This window comes from Centroberyx affinis, unplaced genomic scaffold (genome assembly GCF_046629955.1).
Source record: "Centroberyx affinis isolate AG114_WGS23_722 - 3 ecotype Tasmania unplaced genomic scaffold, CSIRO-AGI_Caff_v1 ptg000765l_1, whole genome shotgun sequence".
NCBI lineage: Eukaryota > Metazoa > Chordata > Actinopteri > Beryciformes > Berycidae > Centroberyx > Centroberyx affinis.
In genome coordinates, this window is record NW_027279375.1 from 250,263 (window position 1) to 270,000 (window position 19,738).

At 41.6% G+C, this 19,738-nt stretch overlaps 2 protein-coding genes across 4 annotated transcripts in view; both read right to left on the reverse strand.

Annotated features, from left to right (window-relative positions):
- Window positions 1-371: 371 nt before the first annotated feature.
- On the reverse strand, window positions 372-11,083 carry stard3 (StAR related lipid transfer domain containing 3). The gene is made up of 15 exons (XM_071520064.1): window positions 11,021-11,083; window positions 8,761-9,006; window positions 8,449-8,526; window positions 7,976-8,053; window positions 7,808-7,861; window positions 7,291-7,408; window positions 7,103-7,204; window positions 6,799-6,854; window positions 6,604-6,696; window positions 6,172-6,234; window positions 3,709-3,804; window positions 3,509-3,588; window positions 3,291-3,395; window positions 3,051-3,144; window positions 372-2,567 (listed from the first exon to the last, which is right to left on the reverse strand). The coding sequence occupies exons 2-15, from the start codon at window positions 8,971-8,973 to the stop codon at window positions 2,460-2,462; spliced, it is 1,338 nt and encodes a 445-aa protein (XP_071376165.1). The 5' UTR covers window positions 8,974-9,006; window positions 11,021-11,083; the 3' UTR covers window positions 372-2,459.
- Window positions 11,084-12,095: 1,012 nt separating this feature from the next.
- The window catches only part of ppp1r1b (protein phosphatase 1, regulatory (inhibitor) subunit 1B), a 20,974-nt gene continuing 13,331 nt past the window's right edge, over window positions 12,096-19,738 (reverse strand). Inside the window, exons 2-5 of one of the 3 annotated variants that reach the window (XM_071520081.1) lie at window positions 19,204-19,287; window positions 18,824-18,899; window positions 17,189-17,326; window positions 12,096-14,321 (exon numbers count right to left, since the gene is read on the reverse strand). In XM_071520081.1, the coding sequence (XP_071376182.1) occupies window positions 14,155-14,321; window positions 17,189-17,326; window positions 18,824-18,899; window positions 19,204-19,287 (465 nt within the window). In that variant the 3' untranslated portion in view covers window positions 12,096-14,154. Of the gene's footprint in view, window positions 14,322-17,188; window positions 17,327-18,823; window positions 18,900-19,197; window positions 19,288-19,738 lie in introns of all 3 variants that reach the window. The other 2 variants (XM_071520080.1, XM_071520082.1) reach the window with 2 other exon arrangements.

Consider the following 19,738-nt stretch of genomic DNA (forward strand, 5'->3'; position numbering starts at 1 on the left):
TCACATATTCCATGTCAAATTAATGATGGCTATGGAATAATAATTACCATGAAAGGGGGGGGTGACTCGCATGTGACGGAAACTCTGGTCACAAGATATTGTTCGTGACATAAACACCCCTAGGATGCAACACTGGGACATAAGTAGCTAACAAATAGTTAGTTAAATTAGTAAATTAGAAAGTTCAGCAACATTACTTCATGCTTTTACTGGTCCGGTGTTAAAAGACGGCACATCATAAGACACCGGATTAGTTAGAATCACCACCAGCCACAGTAATGAACTGGTTATATCTGTGAGTAAAAACGAGGTTTGAAACTGAAAATTACTTTCACAAGACAGGCTAATCAGTTGATACATTTTATTAGAGATTGGACTCTGGTTAACTCTTCGTAAAAATACACAACAGTTGGTCAGTATTCCTGTTATGGCTTTAAATTAACATGTTTTATAGATGATCTGTAGTTATGATGCACATAAATTCAAACATTGCTAGAACAGTAAAAACAAAACAAAAAAAAATACAAAACTGAAGTACTAAAGGCTTTATACACATATACCTTTGTTAAAGGTATAAAGCATTGGTTTAACAGAGTATGCTTGGCTAAAATAACCTAGGAGCAAAAGAAAAGGCTGACATATTGAAATTGTAATAAAGGCACCAAATATTGATATCATTTAATTACTTCCATTTGAGATTCCCTCTCTGTACAGTATGTAACCAAATTAAATCTCGACAAATGATCCAGTTAAATCTCAATAACCGTTAGCCTCCGACTTCATTATGAGGAATAATTTCAGACTGTGATTATATCATCCAGAAATAACTGGGCTTGCAAAATAAAGCCCCTCAAAGCCATGTGGACATGTTGTGACTGTGATGCGGTCATTGTGAGCTTAGGCCTAATAAATATGGTCCTTAAGAGTGTGAACAGTTGAACAAAGCCGCTGTTGTGCCTCATTTTATGGGACTGAAAGGCACAAAGAAGAAAAAAAATGCTCTCTGCTTGGTTAATCTCCCCAGCAACTTGAACTAATAACCAGGTCTCAGCCTTTCATCAACATGCGTTGCGTAAACACTAAGGATTGTGATCTTGTGAGGTACGCCACAACATTGAGGTGCAGATTTTGGAACAAAACTAAAAATTAATGAGCCCCAATTGAAATGTTTCACTGATTAAAAACAACATGATGCTTCATAATGTAAGAAATGATAGAAAAACCACATTCACTGCCACGTTTCAGGGCCTGAAGGGAGGCCCGTATAAAAGTCACTGGTAATATATCAGTACAGTAACAATTTTTGACAACCACTGGAGGGTTCAGCTATTTTGCCGGAAGACCACTTGAGGTTATTGGCACCAAGGATAGCTCTAGCAAGTATCCAGCTTCCTGATTAATGACCATCATTTTCCATCATTTCATTTTTCTAGGCTGAGCTTGATAATGCACTGGTAACACAACATAAAAATGGCAGCCTGCTGGTTTGACTTCAGTCTGACCTCTTGGCCAGTCCCAGAGTGCAAAGCGAACCCAGCATTACCAACAATGTCATCTGAGGAAATGGCTATTAGATTCGTTGCACATTGGGACAGGTAATGACGTCAAACCAAGAGGTTTTCATTTCTCACACTCTTCACATTTGGGTGGATCAGTGGTTTCTCCCTCTAGTGGTGATTTCACTGCAGTGTGACTCGTTCCCCCATTGATCACAGTGTAGTCAAGGAGAACAAGCTGTGTGAGTGAGGGAGTGAATAAAAAAGTGTTTGTTGAAGACAAGGCTGTGAAATGTGGATTTTTTAGGGCAGGTGCACCAGAGAACCACAGTTAAGACGGTACAGTGAACACAAAAAAACAAACAAACAAAAAAAACATCTAAACAAAATGAAAGCAGCCAATCAATGGCTAACCTTGTGTGTAGTAGAATAAGGCTCAGAGACAGACAGCTGCTTGGTGCAGCAAACCTTCAGTCATGTCACTGCTTCAGTTCTCTTGTAAATGAGAGAGACAGAGGCCCACACAGTGAGAATCACATCCATCCTCATCCAAGTCCTCTTGGTTCAGCAAAGTCCATCCTGACTCAAGACAGCTTGGCCGGTTTGGGAAACAAAAATTCTCATTGCACAGAGGGACACAGCAAAACAATATAGGTCTACATAAAAATATGGATGTGACCATGTTTTAAAACAACGTTGTTGAAGTCTAAGGAGAAGAAGGAACGTCCTCTCGGATAACCAAATGATTCCTCTTCTCTAATGTCCGAGAATGTGCGGTCACATGTCTCACGTCTCCTATGCTCTGATGTCCAGTCTTTTCAGTAAGTGTTTCCCATCACAAGGGTCATGCTACACCCATTTTTTGGGTTCGCAAAAAAAAAAAATGCCCAGTGACACCTTCCAACCTGCTGTGGCACTGTCAGGCATCTCTCTCCTGTTTTCAGTATGGCGGCAGGCGTCGTCCTAGCGGAGGGAGGAGCGCAGGTCGGCGATGCGCTGGCGTAAATGGGTCATGAACTCAAACATAGTGGCAGCCAGACTCTGGTGGATGAGGTAGCGGGGCAGTCGGCCCTGACAAGACCAAACACAAAAGGTTAGTGTTCACTTTTATTTCTTCATATTATCAGATTTTCTCATTCGTAAATATATTACATATATTTTGACATTTTCATTTTTTATTTTTATTTTCTTCCCATTAATTTCTCTTCATTTGTCTGATTATTTTCTATGGCTGGTATTTTCCAGACCCACATATTTTCATACTTGTCATTCATATATTTCTACTTAGGGTTAGGGTAGAAATATATTCTAGTGCTGTAATTGTAAGTTATGTTTAATACCTGCCATTTGCTCCATTCTTATTTTTATTCTATTTTTCCTTGCTGCATCCTATCACTATTTGCTGCTGCAATGACCAAATTTCCCCATGGAGATAATTACAGTTTCACCTTATTGTATCTTATCTTAAAGGCTTCTACACAGACATCTAGCCTTAAATAACAGAAAATACTTAGTTAGGGTAGTTAAGACCTCTTGCAGTTTGCCTGTTCTCACCTTTAGGTCTGTGTTGAGGACCCAGATGAAGGTGCAGACAGATGGGTTACTGCTGGATTTGAGGACCACAAATCCTCCTGGACCGTTCTCTCCTCTGCAGCAGAGAAGAAGAGTAGAGTACAGGACAGAGAATAGTTGCAGAGATCAAACTAACACAACTGCACTTTTATCAAATCAATCCAATGTTCTCATTTATTGTGTTTGTGACAGGGAGCCGAGCTCCGAGAGGCGAGGTCTGACCTGACGTAGCGACTGTGTGGAGGTTTGGCATCGTGGTCCGTTGCCATGCCAGCAGAGAGGTAGCGGTCCCGTTTGCGCTCCACCCGCCGCACATTGACAAAGTCCCTAACAGAGGAAAAAGACATATTTGAAGACTTGTTTCAAATAGATAAAACTGTAACAGCAGCAGTGCACTGTGCAAGTCAGTTTGTCGTTGTAGCTGTATTGTGTTGACGTACCTGGCAGACACAACCCCTCCTGCTGCCCCAGAAGAGACATCATACGATATCAGGGTGTTATCATCAACCCTCTGGAGGATCTGAGGAGAGACACAGAAAGCACTGTTAGGCTTTGGTTAAAAGCAAGCCACAACCTAAACACTGGAAATGTTTAAAAAGACAAGAAAAAAAGGACAGAAAGGAGTTGTCACTGTTGTCACCTGGCAAGCAGACACGGTTTTGTTCCACTGGACCATCTTCTCTGGTTGCAGAATGACCTCTTGATACACAAGCTCAGCAGGACATTGCATAAAGGCCTGAACAAAACAAATCAAAAACCAACATGGAACAGCTGTGTGACAATCTATAAAACACATGGCTATATTTCAGCTAGCAGTATGAGCACAGGTGTACAGCAAGCAACCAAAAGAATTGGGGTTGTACATCTAATTAGGAAAATTAGCTTGCAAAATCCCCGAGTACGTGTTAATTATAGGACAAATCCTGACCATTGTAAAATCACTGCATTACTTACAATGAAATATCTTTTAATTGGTTTTGTAATTTTCCTTGGTGGACCTATCATAACATAGGTCTGTGTGACTGGGCTGATTTCTCAGAGGGAAATTAGTAATAATAAGTAATAATAAGTTAGTAATAATAAGTAACTGGAACATCTTTTAAGATGTCTGAAACTAAATTTAATACATAAAATGCTTTATCTGTATTCAAGACCTTTAACACCTTAAGTTGAGATAATGTCATTGATGACATTTTAAGGCATTTTCAGGACCTACATCCTTTTCTCCTGTCAATCATTTCATGTTTAATCATTAAATGTTACAGCAGGAGCCGGCCTTCCTCAAAGGCAGCAGTAGATTCCTTTGTTTACTTGGTGCAATAAAAACAAAGCCAGAACAGCTAGAATAAATCCCTAATCCTGCTGTCAACCTGCTGAGGGATTTCTGTTCTCTTAGCTTTTACTTACTATGAATAATCTACATGTGATAAATCATTATTGGAGGCTCATTTGAAGGCCAATGTTTGACCCCATTTCATGTGAAAGAGAGGCAAAATTTGCAAGTTGTGAACATTAGTGTGATGGAGAGGGACACTCGGCACTTGCTGGTTCATCATACATTTAGAAAATTCATTTAATGTTAGACATTTGATTTTCTCTTTGCAATTGTTTATGTGTTTATAGAACTTGTCTGCACATAGGCCTTATGTTTGGACAAAGCAGAACTGTGTCCAAATGTAAAATAAATATGAGGTTGCTGTGGCTTCGCCGAGGCCTTGTCAATGCTCGTCATTTAGTGACTCCATGGAGTCGCTGTCCCAAACCAGCTCCAAACACAAGCCTTCAGCTACAAACGGTCCTTTAGATAGTGGGTTTCCTCATAATTACTCTAAATTCCTCTAAGGGAAATTTACATGCTAAAGTGACTCCTTTGTAACTCGGCCGCTTTTCACAAACAAGGCTTAAGTACTTCCGCAGGGTATGGATCTCGCTCTCACCATTGCCAACAAAAAAAAGCCAACTTTCCATGGCTACAGACTCTGTCTGTGATGACTTACTTTGTGTTTCAATAAAGTGTAGAACACAATACAGATGTTGTCATTGACATATCTGTGTTTCTCTTTCTGTTGTCAGTTGTCTGACAACAGAAAGAGAACTATACCAATACCAATCAATATCAATACCACCAGCAAGCAACACGACTATACAGAAAGTTGGCTTCTTAACATTGCTGGCAATGGTGAAAACTGCTCTGTACTCTGCAATGACAAAACAGAAGTACGTCAGCCTTGTTTGTGAACAAGGACCACAATGGAAATAAGTCTTCTTGACTTTATTGTGTGTTAATTTCCTCGACAGTTTCACTATATGTTTATGGTTGTGGCCTAAGGGCTTTCAAACCTATGTACATTTTAAAATCTTTCAAATAAAATCAATCAATCAATCAAAAGGGTCTATTCCTGGTAACCTATCATCTGACATGTCTTGACACCAAATTTGTCTCACGAGCTTTACCACTGCGCCCTCTAGAGGACGTTCAAAACACATGCCCACCAGCAGGATAGGTGTGAAGAATTAAGACAAAAGGTGAAAGGTTTGTGAACACTGCAGTAGCATAGAGCCTGGCTTTTTTTTTTTTTTTTTTACATCATGCAATCGATCCACTGTTCCACACTGCCAAACTACAATAATGCAGGGCAGAATAAATCCTATATAGGGCAGAATAAATCCTATACATAAAATCACACTGAGATGCAAGAGAAGCATTGACGACAGCTTGAAAAAAAAACACATCAAAAGAACAGAGACTGGTGATGTTGGTGGGTCACAATACTGGAAAAAAAAATCTGTGCGGACACAAGGATAAATTATTACATATGCATGACTTCTATTCACTTCAATCTAATAAAGAAATAAAATCTAATAATATGTTGTAATACTTATGCTCCCTTGTTGTAAGTGGGTAAAGTGGCATTATTGAAAGAGTTTAGCATGGTGGTCAAAAATATCCCAAATCAAAAGTCAACAGCCTGTACATTTATCTCATATCCATCTCTAAATATAAGATAGAAATACCAGGGCTCTAAAACTTTTAGCTCACTATCCGCAGGATATATTTTTGACAATATGCAGTTTCACAATGAATGCACAAGGGCTGCTGTACCTTGAGAATGAAGGTCTTTCCATGGAAGGGAATCTCCAGAGTGTAGACAGAGTCTCCCATGTCCTGACATAAAACAAAACACTATTAGTTTCACAGTGCTTTCTTTTTCCCCATTCCAAAACATTGGAGTCATTTCAGTTTCAGTACAATGAACTCAAAGTTAATCTGAACGGCAATTCATTCACTTACAATACTGAATTCCTTCTCAGTTATTTAATTACAGGTCAATGTTAATGGAAAATGTTATTGTTTTTTAATTTTCTGATTCAGAAAAAAAAATCCACCACCTGAAGTGCATTACAACTAAACTGGTTTATTTTGGTGTTTTGTTTTGCTCTGTTGAAGCCTGACCCTGCGGACCAACCAGAGGGCCAGACGAGAATTCCCCCCTTCAGCTGAACCATGTATATGAAAACAAAATCAGACACTCACATTGTTCTTTTCAAATTTCCAGTTGTCCTCCTGGGCTAGGATCTGTTCCACCACGGACATGGCCTCACGACCCTGTCTGACATACTCTTTCTCCTGGAGAGAGGAAGAGGGAGAGGGTGAGACCACCAGAGTCAGCATCAGGTGAAAAACAGCCAGGACAGATGAGTATAAAGGGCCTACAGAAGGATACAGTACCTGTGAAGTGACAGCTCTGCGCCCAAGACCCTCCTCGTCCAGATCTTCTTCAGAGCCTGTGGACACAAGTTCAAGGTAATGACTCAGTTTGTCCCAAATCGTAAATTTGGGTGCAGCAAGACATAAAACACAACACATCCAGAAGAAACAGTACACATGAGAGGACACATAAAATAACCCCACTGAGGTTAGATTCATAGCAAGGCTAACAGCACATGGAGATACACACTGTTAGGCACATGAGGCTGATAAAACAGAGAGGGAGTGAGATAGAGAGACAAGCTAAGTCTTAAACAGCCGCTACCTGCGAGGGACTCAGGTGGGGAGTAGAACTGTCCGTCTGAAACAGCACGGGGGTAGAGCATGGGGGCGCGTTCGCAGGCCGCGTGCACCGCTGCTAGGCGGGCTGCGTGGGGGACAAAGGGGCAAACGGTTAGAAGAGACGCAAATATTTAGATTTAATTTTGAAGTTGTAGGACATCTCTCGCTCACCTCTCTCGTCGTCAGCCTCCTGAGTGAGCACCTTGAAGTCGAGGAACCAGGTCTCCAGCCATGCCACCACAAAGGAAGTGATGGGTAACACGTAGCCAAAGGCATTCTGGGACAGGAGCTGTGTAGGGAAAGAAGCCATGTCATCCTGATGGTGAAGTGTCCATATCTATCTGTGCACCAATGGACTGTTTACCAGAGCGCTATTACAACTTCCATATCGGAGATGGTAGCAGCATTTAATTTGGTTTACTTCTCCATAGTTGAATATATAAAAATTAAGAGAGTTGTATAAGTGTGTTTGACATAAGAGTCTCATACTAAACACAGGTCATAATGCAGAGGAAAGTCAATACACTTGCTGTCTTTGATCCTCGGTGCAACATATAAAACTCCAATAAAGTCATCAGCACCGCAATCATCACGTCACACAGTCAGACAATACATTACTGGCATAAAATGGAGAAGTGAAAAAGGTGAAGTGGTTTGGGCTAATATGCTGCACGAGGGGGACACTCACATTAGATAAGATGACCTTGACAACAAGGAAGGCACTAGTCACTAGAGTGGTGATCTGTGAAGGGAGGAAGACGTGGATCTGTGTTAGAAGTCCTGTTTATCATTCCAAATAGGAGTTTGTCCACCAGTTTGTCTGTGTGTGTCTGTTTTGCTGAATGAGCTCTCTTACCGCAATGACCCACCAATGCCTCAGACGCACAGCAGCGTAACCGAGTTGTAAACACAGGAAACGGAACAGAGCAAGGAGCTGTGACAAGGAGGAAGGAACGTAACAAGGAAATGACCTCAGGCTTTTAATGTTATCATGTGAGCAAGGCCTGTTTACCCTGCTATCATTTCTCCTTTTGTGTCAATAAATGCAGGCGTGTTACCAATCTTGGCTGCTCATTCAGTTCATATGAATCAGGCTATAAAAAAATACAAGCAATAATAAATGTCTTGAAACCAACACTGAAACAAAAAAAAACTGGTTTACATATGGTGGAAACAGCTCAAGTTCTCCTACGAAAAACTAGTATAATCATAAGAGCAGATCAATCACCAATCTCATATTTAACATAATGTTAACAAGCAGGATCAGGATCGAGTATCGCCGTTCTACATTAAACCCAAATGCATGCAGAGTTGGAGTGTTGCACTTACAAAGATGTCAAAAAAGGAAAACTTGAAGTTGTAATGGATGACTTCTTTCTCCAGGCTCTGCCAGATTGTGCTGGAGATCTGAAGGGGGAGAAAGCAGAGTCAGCAAGAGTCAAACTAAGTCTTAACAGATTGACACACACATTGATCGTCCGCTTTGTAACAGATAAAATCACCTGCTGTGAGAGAGAGAGCAGCACAGCAGTAAGATCCAAACGCAAACGTAAAAGCATCTGTAAAACTTCAAAACTTCTGCCTGTTGAGCCCAAGTGAAAACAAACCGTGTGTGTATGACCATCAGGCTTGCACACTCACATTCAGCTCAATAATCCAGAGGAGGGAGATGAAGAGGAGGTCGAATGTGACAAAGAGACAGAAGGTGCGTCGGACGTCGGAGATGACCTTGCGCTCCCCGGGTGGCACCAACAGGTAGGGGGAAGGGAGGGACAGGGATGTGGAGTAGGAAGCGTTCAGGGAGGCGATGGCAGGGAGGCTCCCCCCGAGCTCCCCGTACTCTCCACCCGGCATTCCTGCGGTGAGACAGGAGACAGGGCTCTGCACCTGGGACAGCAGAGACAACGTGTTGAGGAGCGGCTGGGTATTGTGTGGAAGACAAGTACCGAAGAGAAATGAGGCAGCGTTTCCTATATAGTCATTTAACTGCAGTGGCTCTCCCACTGGAGGAAACTTGCCCCGAGAGGTAAAAAAGAAAAGAAAAAGTAAACACAATGAAAATTCATCACCCGTGCTTACTGCTCAGCCAACAAACATAGCCTATATACAGTATGAATTACAATTACAGTGCAACTGTCCACATGTCATGATATTAATATCCAAATTAGATCCATTGTAATGCCGACTGATCCTAGAAACCAACATGACCTCTATATCTACACAATATTCTACAGGAAAAATTTCAATGTAAAAGTTAAGAGAAGCATATGTAGGCTAATAACCTTAGTTGTAATTTGTAGCCGCATTCTCCTAAAGACAGTGTATTTGTATTTTGAAGACTGTAACATACTCTCTTACAGACAGTAGTTTAAAAAAAAACATGTGATGCTGGGCTGGTGAGATTAATCAATGATAAAAAACAACCAAGTGATTCCACAGGTGGGCTTAGCCTACATCATGAAGTGTCAGAACTATCAGGAAAAACCGCAGAGGACAAACAGCTTATAGTGTGTAGAAACCAACAGGGTTCGAAAGGGTGGATAGCGCGAGATACCAAGCTAAACAGATCGCTGCTCTCCATCCAATCCCATGACTTTCCTGATCACCATGCACCCTGGAATCAGGTGCCCCTCGAGTGTTTAAGCTCTAGATCTAATGACACAGACGATCTATTTGATATGTTTTGATGCAATTTCATTGTGTTGGAGGTGTGGCTGAGATAAAAAGCTTATTACAAGGTATATTAAAAGATATCACAATGAGCTAATGTCTAATTGTATATGTTTCAGCTGATGGTTCTCCATGTCAAGATGTTTTGCCATCCCTGCTCTAGAAAAAACAATGCTACGAAAATAAGAGTAAACAGAATATCTTGCATCCTGTGTGTAGATAAATTATTTATGTTGCTAGATAATTGATAGCCGGCCCTTCATTGCATGTAGGTATGATAACCTTTTGATTCTTCAGGAAGGTTCAGATGTCCCTGTTTTCAGGATGTATTTTGTACATTTTAAAGCATATCCTGCTGGCAGTATAATTTATTTGTGACACGTTTATTGAAGGAGTGCTTGCGTTTTTGGTAACATTTATACTTTTGACTGACTGACTCTGTAACAGGATGAACGGGCATGTTTTGATCACAACAGGTTTGACCACTGGACTATCAGATAACATGATGAATGCTGAGCGATTTGACGAGATTTTGTTTTCAGTGTTGGTTGTCTCACGGGTAGTATGAGCATACATCCTCAGTCATCTCCATTTCACTTTCAGCTGCCCCCCTCCACTAGACAAACTAGATGTTTTTAGCCATCAGTCTTTAGACAGGACAACTTTAGATTACAGGCTAAAGTTAAAGCTAGTGGTGGTGACTAGACCCCACAGCAACACCCTCCTGCCTTTCCTCTGCTAAAAACGAACAACTAGTTAGCTAGCGTTGGTCGAGTTTTAAGCAAGGCTAGCAAGCTTTAGCTTATAACTAATGGTGAAAAAAAATCGAGACACATAGGACATAACCACAGGGAGAGTATCGCTAGCTACACGAATACAATGTTGCTAACTCTTGCCGCAAACAAGCACTGATTCAATCAGCGTAAGAACAAATAAAGATATATGAGACAAGTCCATAAACAGCTAGCCAATGTTGTTAGCCGCCTCGCTTAGCTTTCGTTACCTAACGTTAATCAGTATGTGTAACGTTATTGTGTTAGCTAGCTGGCTAACGTTAACTTGCCTTCATTCTTAGATACTTGCTACACCAGAAAGAAGAAAAATGACAAGCAGACATCATACCTGGAGTGGATAGCTATACAAGTTTACACTATAAAACTCGAAACTAGAGTCGAATCTTTATTTTTATGTCTATAATTTCATAAAACCAAAGTTTTAAGCATTAACTCACTTGATTTAGCGCAGCATCATCGCCCCGGCAAGACTTCCGGGATGCCTTATTTTTTTAGGAACTAGTCACGACTCACTTCCGTCGATACCAAAGATTGACTTCTTGTTGTCGACCGAAAGCATTCAAGAGAACCAAGAGGGTTCCCTCTTGACTACTTCCTGTTTCGCTTAAATCCCGCTAGACAGGAGACAGGCTGGACTTCTTCTTTAGCGCTGACAGTCAATGAGAGTGTCTCACATTCATGTTTTCTGCGAGAGATTTAAGGACTAGTTAGTTACTGGGAGACAAAACGGTGAAAAATATGCTTGGCAGGCGCTTTATGGTGATGTTTGATGTCAATGATGAATATTCATGAAGGTTGATGTATAAATAAATTGCTGTATTCATTGACTATATATCCTACAAACTGCTTCTTCTTTGATAAAATAATTTTAGACAGCTGTGTGCTGTTTGTTTAAGGTTTAGATAGGCTGGGTTAGGATGGCAATTAGCCTATCTTGATAATTAAGTCCAGATTTTTTGAGGGATTTTTTTTATTTACCTACTTTTATTATTAAGGTAATGTTGTTTTACAGAGGTGGACAAACTGACAAATAAAAAACTGAGTAAACACAGAGTTGAGGTCAGTTTACTTTACTCTCCACTACATTCCCTGCTTTCACGTAAATAAAGTGAGACAAGATGAAAACTGGATCCATTGATCACTGTCCTACCTTTCCTCGATGTTTACCTGAACAGAAGCATCTCCTCTACTCACTTCACTTTCTTTCAAAAAGGCTTTTTTTATTTGTCATGGGATTGGAAATAAGATGTCACTGTCGCTATTTCATAATAATGTAGTAGTGTAGTGTAGTTTTTTACCCTATATTTTACAGTTGTTTGGTGGTTTAATTGTATAGAAATTGGTTTCCCCAGTACTGTGCTAGTCTACATTTTATGCAGCAAAATACACAGAATTTGTAGATCTATGCTGTATAATATCTCTAAATCTATTCATGATATTGCTTTTTCAATGTCTGCCCTTACACACACACACACACACACTCACAGAGTTACATCATCACACAGTTCAGTTTCAAGGAGAACAGGAAAAAGTATTTATTTTGATATCATACCGTTGTTCACTTTAAAACAACCACATCACATTGAGAAACAAGAGAATGGAAAAAAATCAAAGACAAATAAAGACGAGTGAGCATAGAGTTCATCATACATGTCTTGCCATGGTTGTTGTCTTTTCACCATGGAGGAGAGGGAGATGGAGAGAGAGGGGTAGGGGGGGGGGGGGGGGGGGGGTAGAGGGGGGTAGAGTATCAGCAGACACAACCTGCTAAACCTGCAGGTGCACTGATCCCGAGTCTTGGGCAGGCGAGAGGTTACAAAAGTTTCAAAGTCTTTATATACAAACAGCAGCCCAGATGATACAAACAGCAAGATTTATTCATTCTGTGGCACAACTGGAAACCCTCCTGTCTAGTCAAGCAAAAGTTAAACAACAGATCCTATATGCTCAGTTAAACTGGAAATTAAATTAGAGAGATGCTGACAACCTGTCAGGTGAGAATGGGCAACAACATTTAAAATGCTTGTTGATTTGTTGATGTCCAGGCTCATTGCTCCGTTTCAGCAGGGAGAGAGAGAGAGACTGACTGATAATCTGTGGTAGAAAGACTAGAGAGAGATTATGCTGTGACTGTTTTGCTCAAACGTCAGTCATACAGTAACCAGGGTGCCTGGTTATGGGCTCTGTGCCACATGGTGCATGCAGGTTTGTGCCAGATAATGAGTAATTTGAGTAGTCATGGGATATAAACAGTACAAACAGGAGAGAGCTAGGCTACTCATACACAGGGCATTAGATTAGAAAAATAGCTCTTACAACAGATCCATAACATACAAGTCATGAGTGAACAATTAAAAAAAGATGACAATAGAAAAGTGTTAACATGCAAAGGGAATCTGTGAACACGGGAAGTACCGAATGAGTCAACAATATTGGATAAGATTTGAAAGTCAGATTCTGATTCCCTAACAGTGTATATATCAATTCTCTATGAATTCTTCTCAAAAGTGTGATGTATGGAGGCAATGGTTGGGTATTTTGAAAAATTAGAGGTAGCTTCGCCTTTAAAGACGTATTCTAAGAATAAATGAAAAGTCAAATAAACGAAAAGTCCTGATTTAAATCTAAACGTAATATCCATACACATACTGTGTTCGCGGATTAAATTAAATTATACACAAACCATTTGTGACCCTACGCTTGATATTGAGCCATAGGGGATAAACTTGTTGTCCCTGTTTTCTACCACAAGATGGCAGGAAATGCATATTTCATCAAGGGACCAAACATCCAATATTATGTTGCAAATCAGACTGACAATCTAGGCCAGGGGTTTTAAACTAAAGCGGAACAGAGAGCGCAACACACAATAAAGGACTTTCAAGTACTTTTAAAAGGGTCAAATAAGAGACGGTCTTTGTTAAAAGTGTGCACAAGAGAGCTTAGATGTGTGTGTGTGTGTGTATGTGTGTGTGTATGTGTGCAATTCCATTTCTAGTCAGTATTACCTCCTCTAAAGGAACATGGAGCTCTGTGCAGAAGCAGTAAGGACTAGTGGGAGGACTGGTGCTGCAGTATTCGGGGTATTTGGTCATGCTGACCTTGGCCCCTCCGCTGCCATTATAACCAATGGGACACTGGGGCCAAAGTGGCGTCTGTAGTCTGCTCTGCGTGATGCGGTGTGTGTCAGTCGGATCACTCCTCACCTCCTCATTAGGGACACCTCCGTATTACACAAACTGTCTGGCGCAAGATCTCACCCTCCTTCTCCCTCTCTCTGCCCTCTATCCGTCTGCCCCTTTCTGAGGTGAAGAATCAGGGTTTCCTCACTCACGCGCACGTTTGATTTCATGGAAGTATAGCGTCTATATCGTCATTCAGCCGCTCACTTTTAATCTCTCATCCTCACTTATGCATTCAGACTCCACGCATTCACACCTCAGCACACCAATTTTCTCTTAATTTACGAGTTCAGACTACTCTTTAGATTTTACTCCTTTTTGCAAAACACCTCCTCTCTCTCTCTCTCTCTCTCTACAGTCTTCCCTCTAATTGTTTGCCCCCTTCTTTTTCAGTTACTCCCCCGACTGTTCTCCTCCACTGACGTTGCCTTGATTTTATCCTTCTCCTCCTCCTCCTCCTCTTCTTCCTCCTCCTCCTCTGCTTGGATCTGCTTGGCAGTCTCTCTCACGGTGGAAACCTTGGCTGGCTGCTCAGTGGTAGCTGTCTCTTGATGATCTGTAGAGAGACAAAAGCAGCAGTGAATCACAACACCTGACAGTTCGAGCCATAGATACCAATGCATTATATCCATGAGCATCATAGGGACTTGGTTTGGGTTTAATTGGGGAGTTTATTCGGATGAAGGGAACGCAGGGTGGGCAGGTGTACGGTAATAGGAATAGACAGTCACTCACAGCACATAAAGACAGTGGTACAATACCTCCAAGAAAGTTGTTTTCTGCCTTAACTCTGTTTTCTGCCAATATCAGTGTGAGAAGTTATATAGATTGGTACATAATCAATATCTGTAGGGCCAGGTATCTGAGAAGATGGAGCGAACTGTGTCACTGCTATCACAGAAAAACACTATCAAAGTCAAACTAAGACAACTTTTACATTAATTTCAGGTTTATGTTGCCCTTTATAAGTTGCAGATCAATTCCTGAATTTCAAAAACGCATTGGGTGTCAATCTATAATAAGAAGAAAGAGAATAAAAAATGAGTTTGGCCTTATTCCTGAAAAGTTGATAATTACAAGGCCTTTTTCTGATGTCCATCATATATATAAATAACTGTGTTTTTTTTACAGACACCTCACTGATGATGATGATGATTTCTGTCTTCCTTCATTTCTCTCTGTGTGTCACAGTCTCTAAGCCAAGCTGGCACAGCGTCGCTCCACTGAAAGCACAGATGAATTGTAATCAAAGCATCCAATCAGGAAATAAAAAGTGTTTTAACAGGGATCCAAGAAGGGATTTATTGTGAGAGCTTGTCATCTGGGCCGACAGAGCAATGATTATGAATGAAAAACCACTGCTCTCATGTAATATATTGGAGATTAGAAACCCCTCTATTTTTGTGCATAAAACAATTAGGGAGTGTGCGCCATCTGCAAAAAAAGTTTACTTCAATTGAGGATTTTTGTTTTTGTTTTGTTTGTTTCTTCATTTTTTTTGCATTGCCGGAGATCAAACTTGCACAGATGTTTTGCCGCTCAGACCGTCTAATGATGAAGGCTCACGACTCTAACACTGTCGAGCGGATTTCCCCACTGCATTCAAAAATAAGATAATAGGAGAAATGTTGAAACGCAGCAAGCACAGGAGCAGCAGGATTTGAGCTGTCTCTCTCCACAGACAGCCTGCTCTCTGCGGTTATTAGAGCTGTCTGGTCTCTCTGACTGGCAGAGGTGTTTGGCGCTGGGCCTTTTGTCAGCCTCAGTTTGCCCTCTGACAGATTTGGGGCGAGAGACAGAGCGCTAATATGACACTGGGGCTGTCTCTCAATGCAAAGAGCTTCACCTGAGCTGCCGGCTGGCCCGCAGAGGAGCTTACATTTCCCTGCAGGCCGCGCTGCACTCATCCAGGAGAACAGCACCTCCATTCTACTGGGAAGGAGTAGGTTTTTATATAACAGCAGCTTTTGCGTGTGCTATATGGAAGCAAAAATACCTCAAAGCAGGTTGAGGAATATGAATGCACAGGGTATGAACTGAACTATGCAAATGTCTGACAAGTGTTTTGGTGTGTGTGCACGGAGCATTTACTCGTTTTTCTCATCTCATTTCTCATCACACCTCACTTTAAATTAACTAATGTCTCGGCTAACAAAGACGCCCTAAATGAAAAGAAAATGGATGTGACAATAAAGCTAGGGAGGCGACACGTTTTCTAAGGATTATCTTCTTGACGGGGACTTTGTTTCTTCCTGTGGGTGTCAGGTGATTGACAGTGAGCAGAGCGGGAACATAATGCAGCGCTGACATGAAAACACTCAACTCACGCACAATGAGATAATGATAAAACAGAAATTTTGATGAAACCAAATTAAGGCTTCAAATTGATTGTGATAGATTATCTAGCCCAGGCAATTTTCAAGTCTGTGGAAGTTGTTTTTCATACTGTACAAGAATGAATGGCAGCAAATGGTTTCTTCTGACAGGAGGAAAACGAGCCCTGATATCTCCAAGTATACTGACTGTGTGCAGAATAACAGAAAGCAGAGGGGCGACCTGGACAATAGGCACAAATATAAAGGAAAAATCCACCCTCTTACATCATCCATCTCTGGTGTTCAATGCATTCCCCGAGTTATTTTGTGATGATGTGTTGTAATTTACCTTTTTGTTGTACCCACTTGCCCTCAACCTGCTTCATCTACTCCTACTTCAGTTATGTTCCCAGAATGCTTTTCAACAAGTTAGCCTCACATTGGATATTCGGTGGATATTTGTTTTTCCACTTTCAATAACTTGTAAACAAGCACATTAATGAATATATTTGTGATTTGTGACACCAAAATCATTGATGTTTTAGATAGCTGTTCTTAAAAAATGTTCTTCTACTAAACCGGTGGTTCCCAACGTGGGGTCCGGGGGACCACCAGGGGTCCTTGAGGGGGTTCCAGCGGGTCCCAGATAAGAATGTAGAAGAATTACTATTTTTATCATAGTTTCACTGTTATCTCTCTTCCTACAGTACAGTTAGTCATGGAATTCCGGACAAAGTCATATCTAACAATAAAAATATTCTAAGATTTGGGTCAGAGAGAAAAAATCTCATCAAATGTGGGTCAGTGGCTCTAATGTGGACTAAATTAGGGATCCTTGATATGAAAAAGGTTGAGAATCACTGTACTAAACTCTCTTGTAGCTGTGCTGGACATTTGCCTACCTATCCAGGGGAATATGAAAAACAACAAAAAGCACTAAGGAATGCAAGGTACATCACCGACAGTTGCTTTTAACAGTGTTTTAGGGTGGGTTTTTCCTTTTTTTTTAAAAAACACTGGTATCATCCTTGCTGCCACTGTCCACATTGTACACAGAGTTGCTGCTGACAGTATGTTGGTCCCGGTCGACAGAGACCTTCCCTCTCACCAGCAGCTTTGGTGGGAGGTGTGTCCACTCCCTCCTCTCTCTGCCAGTGGTCCTCATACTCCTCCCCTTCAGAAGGGTCTTCCAAAGGAGGGTAGACACCTAGGTGCTGCATATGTGCTTCAGCCATCTTCTGCACAGCTGCGCCCGCCCACACACACACACACACACACACACACACACACACACACACAGGTACAGCACACAGAGGAAGACGACCACGCAAACACATGGACACAGACACAGGGATAGAGGGATATGTTGTTTTGGTTTTACCACGCTTCAACACTGTCAGTTTTTATCAAGCCTCACGGGCGTGTTTGAACGCACGCCAGGCAGGCAGACACACACAGGCAGGCAGGAAGCCAATTAAGCGCATGCACTGACAGACAGACAGACAGGCTGGCAGACAGACAGACAGGCAGCCACTGTAACAGCGTGTGTGATTTTTTTTTTTACAGTAACATAACGGCTGTGTAGAGCCCTCTCTCCTCGCCGGTGTTTTCTAGCCCGTCTCTCGCCCCGTTTTCCCCATCTGTTTGTTTCTACCCTTCTCTATCCTCGGCTGCCCACCCTGTTAGCAATGCTGACTCACACCGTACTCTCTCTCTCTCTCTCTCTCTCTCTCTCTCTCTCTCTCTCTCCTCTCTCTCTCTGTCTCTCTCTATTTATCTCCATAAACTCTCTTCTCTTTTGTGATATTCCCTCCCTCTCCCTTTCTCTAGGTCACCTTGGCCTCTCTCTCTCTCTCTCTCTCTCTCTCTCTCTCTCTCTCTCTCTCTCTCTCACACACACACTTAAATACATAGTGCGGCAGTGGGACAGGTCACTTATTCTAGCTTAAGGTACGTTATGCAATTAGAAATCATAGTGAGCTAGACCTCTCTCTCTCTCTCTCTCTCTCTCTCTCTCTCTCTCTCTCCCTCTCTGTCTCTGCATCTGAGCTGATGAAGGGCAGATTTCTGATACAGGAACAAGGCTTCCTGGCTCATTGTATTATCACTCTACATGCGACACACACCCAGAAATCCCCATTTAATGAACCGCTGCTGACAAACTGAAAGAAAAAACTACTTTAACGACCACATGCTACCACTGACACACAAGCACCATAGGAAGCCGCATTCATAGCTGTACAAGAGAGGGTTTTGTGTATGTGTTCATGCCTGTATTTCTAACATGCCTGTATGTGTGTGTGTGTGTGTGTGTGTGTCTGTGTGTGTCGCAGCTGTATACACGGCACACTGTAATCCTGGATGATCCAGACTTGCCTAGACTCACACTCAGTGTCTCACAGCTGTCACACTCTAATCTCTCTCTCCCTCTCTCTCTCTCTGTCACACACAGATATATGGACCCTGCAGTTCAGTATACACTCAGTGCGGATGTTCATAGAAACACACCTATGTACCGATTCACACATGCGCATGCACTTAAAAAAAAAAAAAAAAAAAGGATTGTAATGCATATCTACCCATCTGTCACATGCATTTTTGCCCTTGCCTGTAATGATGAAGCATGGCAAGCAAGGAAGCGATTTACTGCAGCGAAGCAAGGTAAAACAAAAGGGCTTTAACACAAGGATGATTCACAACGCACACAACAAGCACCTGCAGTATTATTGACACTAGCACCGACCTTTGAGTGACGGTGGCTGATACACGTTTGGATTGACACGTTTTGGTTTGAGCACTCCGTTCTCTCCTACGACCCACTGTGCACAAGGAGGAGGGAAAACATTTAGAACATTTTAGTGTAAATACCAGTGTGAAGCTCATAATTAATGAGGCTGGTAGAAACAACGCAAACACACGGCACAAGACTATTTAAAAAGCAAGTCGTTAAATGATGAAATGGCAAAATCACAAATCCAAAATGGTACTGTGTGGGTGGATTTTTAAGATAGTGGATCGGATAGTGGATGGATAGTGGAAAAAATACAAAGGAGGAGGTCAGATGAGAATGTTCAGACTCCTTAAAAAAGGTTTGAAAGAAAAGTGTTTTGACTTCACCTTTACCTGATGGGTGGACTGGTCATCCTCAGGAGATGACTGGTCGGCTACTCTGAACAGTGTTGCAGGTGTAGGCCTCCGGCGCCGGATCTGTAAACAAACACACATACACACACAGGCACACACGCACGCACACACACACAGAGGGAGGAGAAGAAAGATTTGTTTAATGCTGCGTTATGAGTGATGAAGTTTTTCAAAGCTTTATCAATGAAGTGGCTTTGGTCAAATGTTCAATATTCATGCTGGTCCTTCACTAATTACTTCATTAGGATTGCTGCCCAGTTGGCCTCCAAGCCAACAGCGAGTTTCAGTGCTCAATACCGGTCAGGTCAAAGGACAAGCCACAGTCAGGAGAGCAGAGGAAGTCTCATTATGTAACTTTACATCTCTCTCATTAGATGCCTACAGTGCACAGACTGGCAAGTGATTGAGAACAGTCGTTTGATTCATGTTTGTTGGTGAACTTGTGCAACATTTCTGTATGAGGCTTGCAAGCATGCATAATGTTTGACTTTTGACGTAGGATTTCTTTTAAATG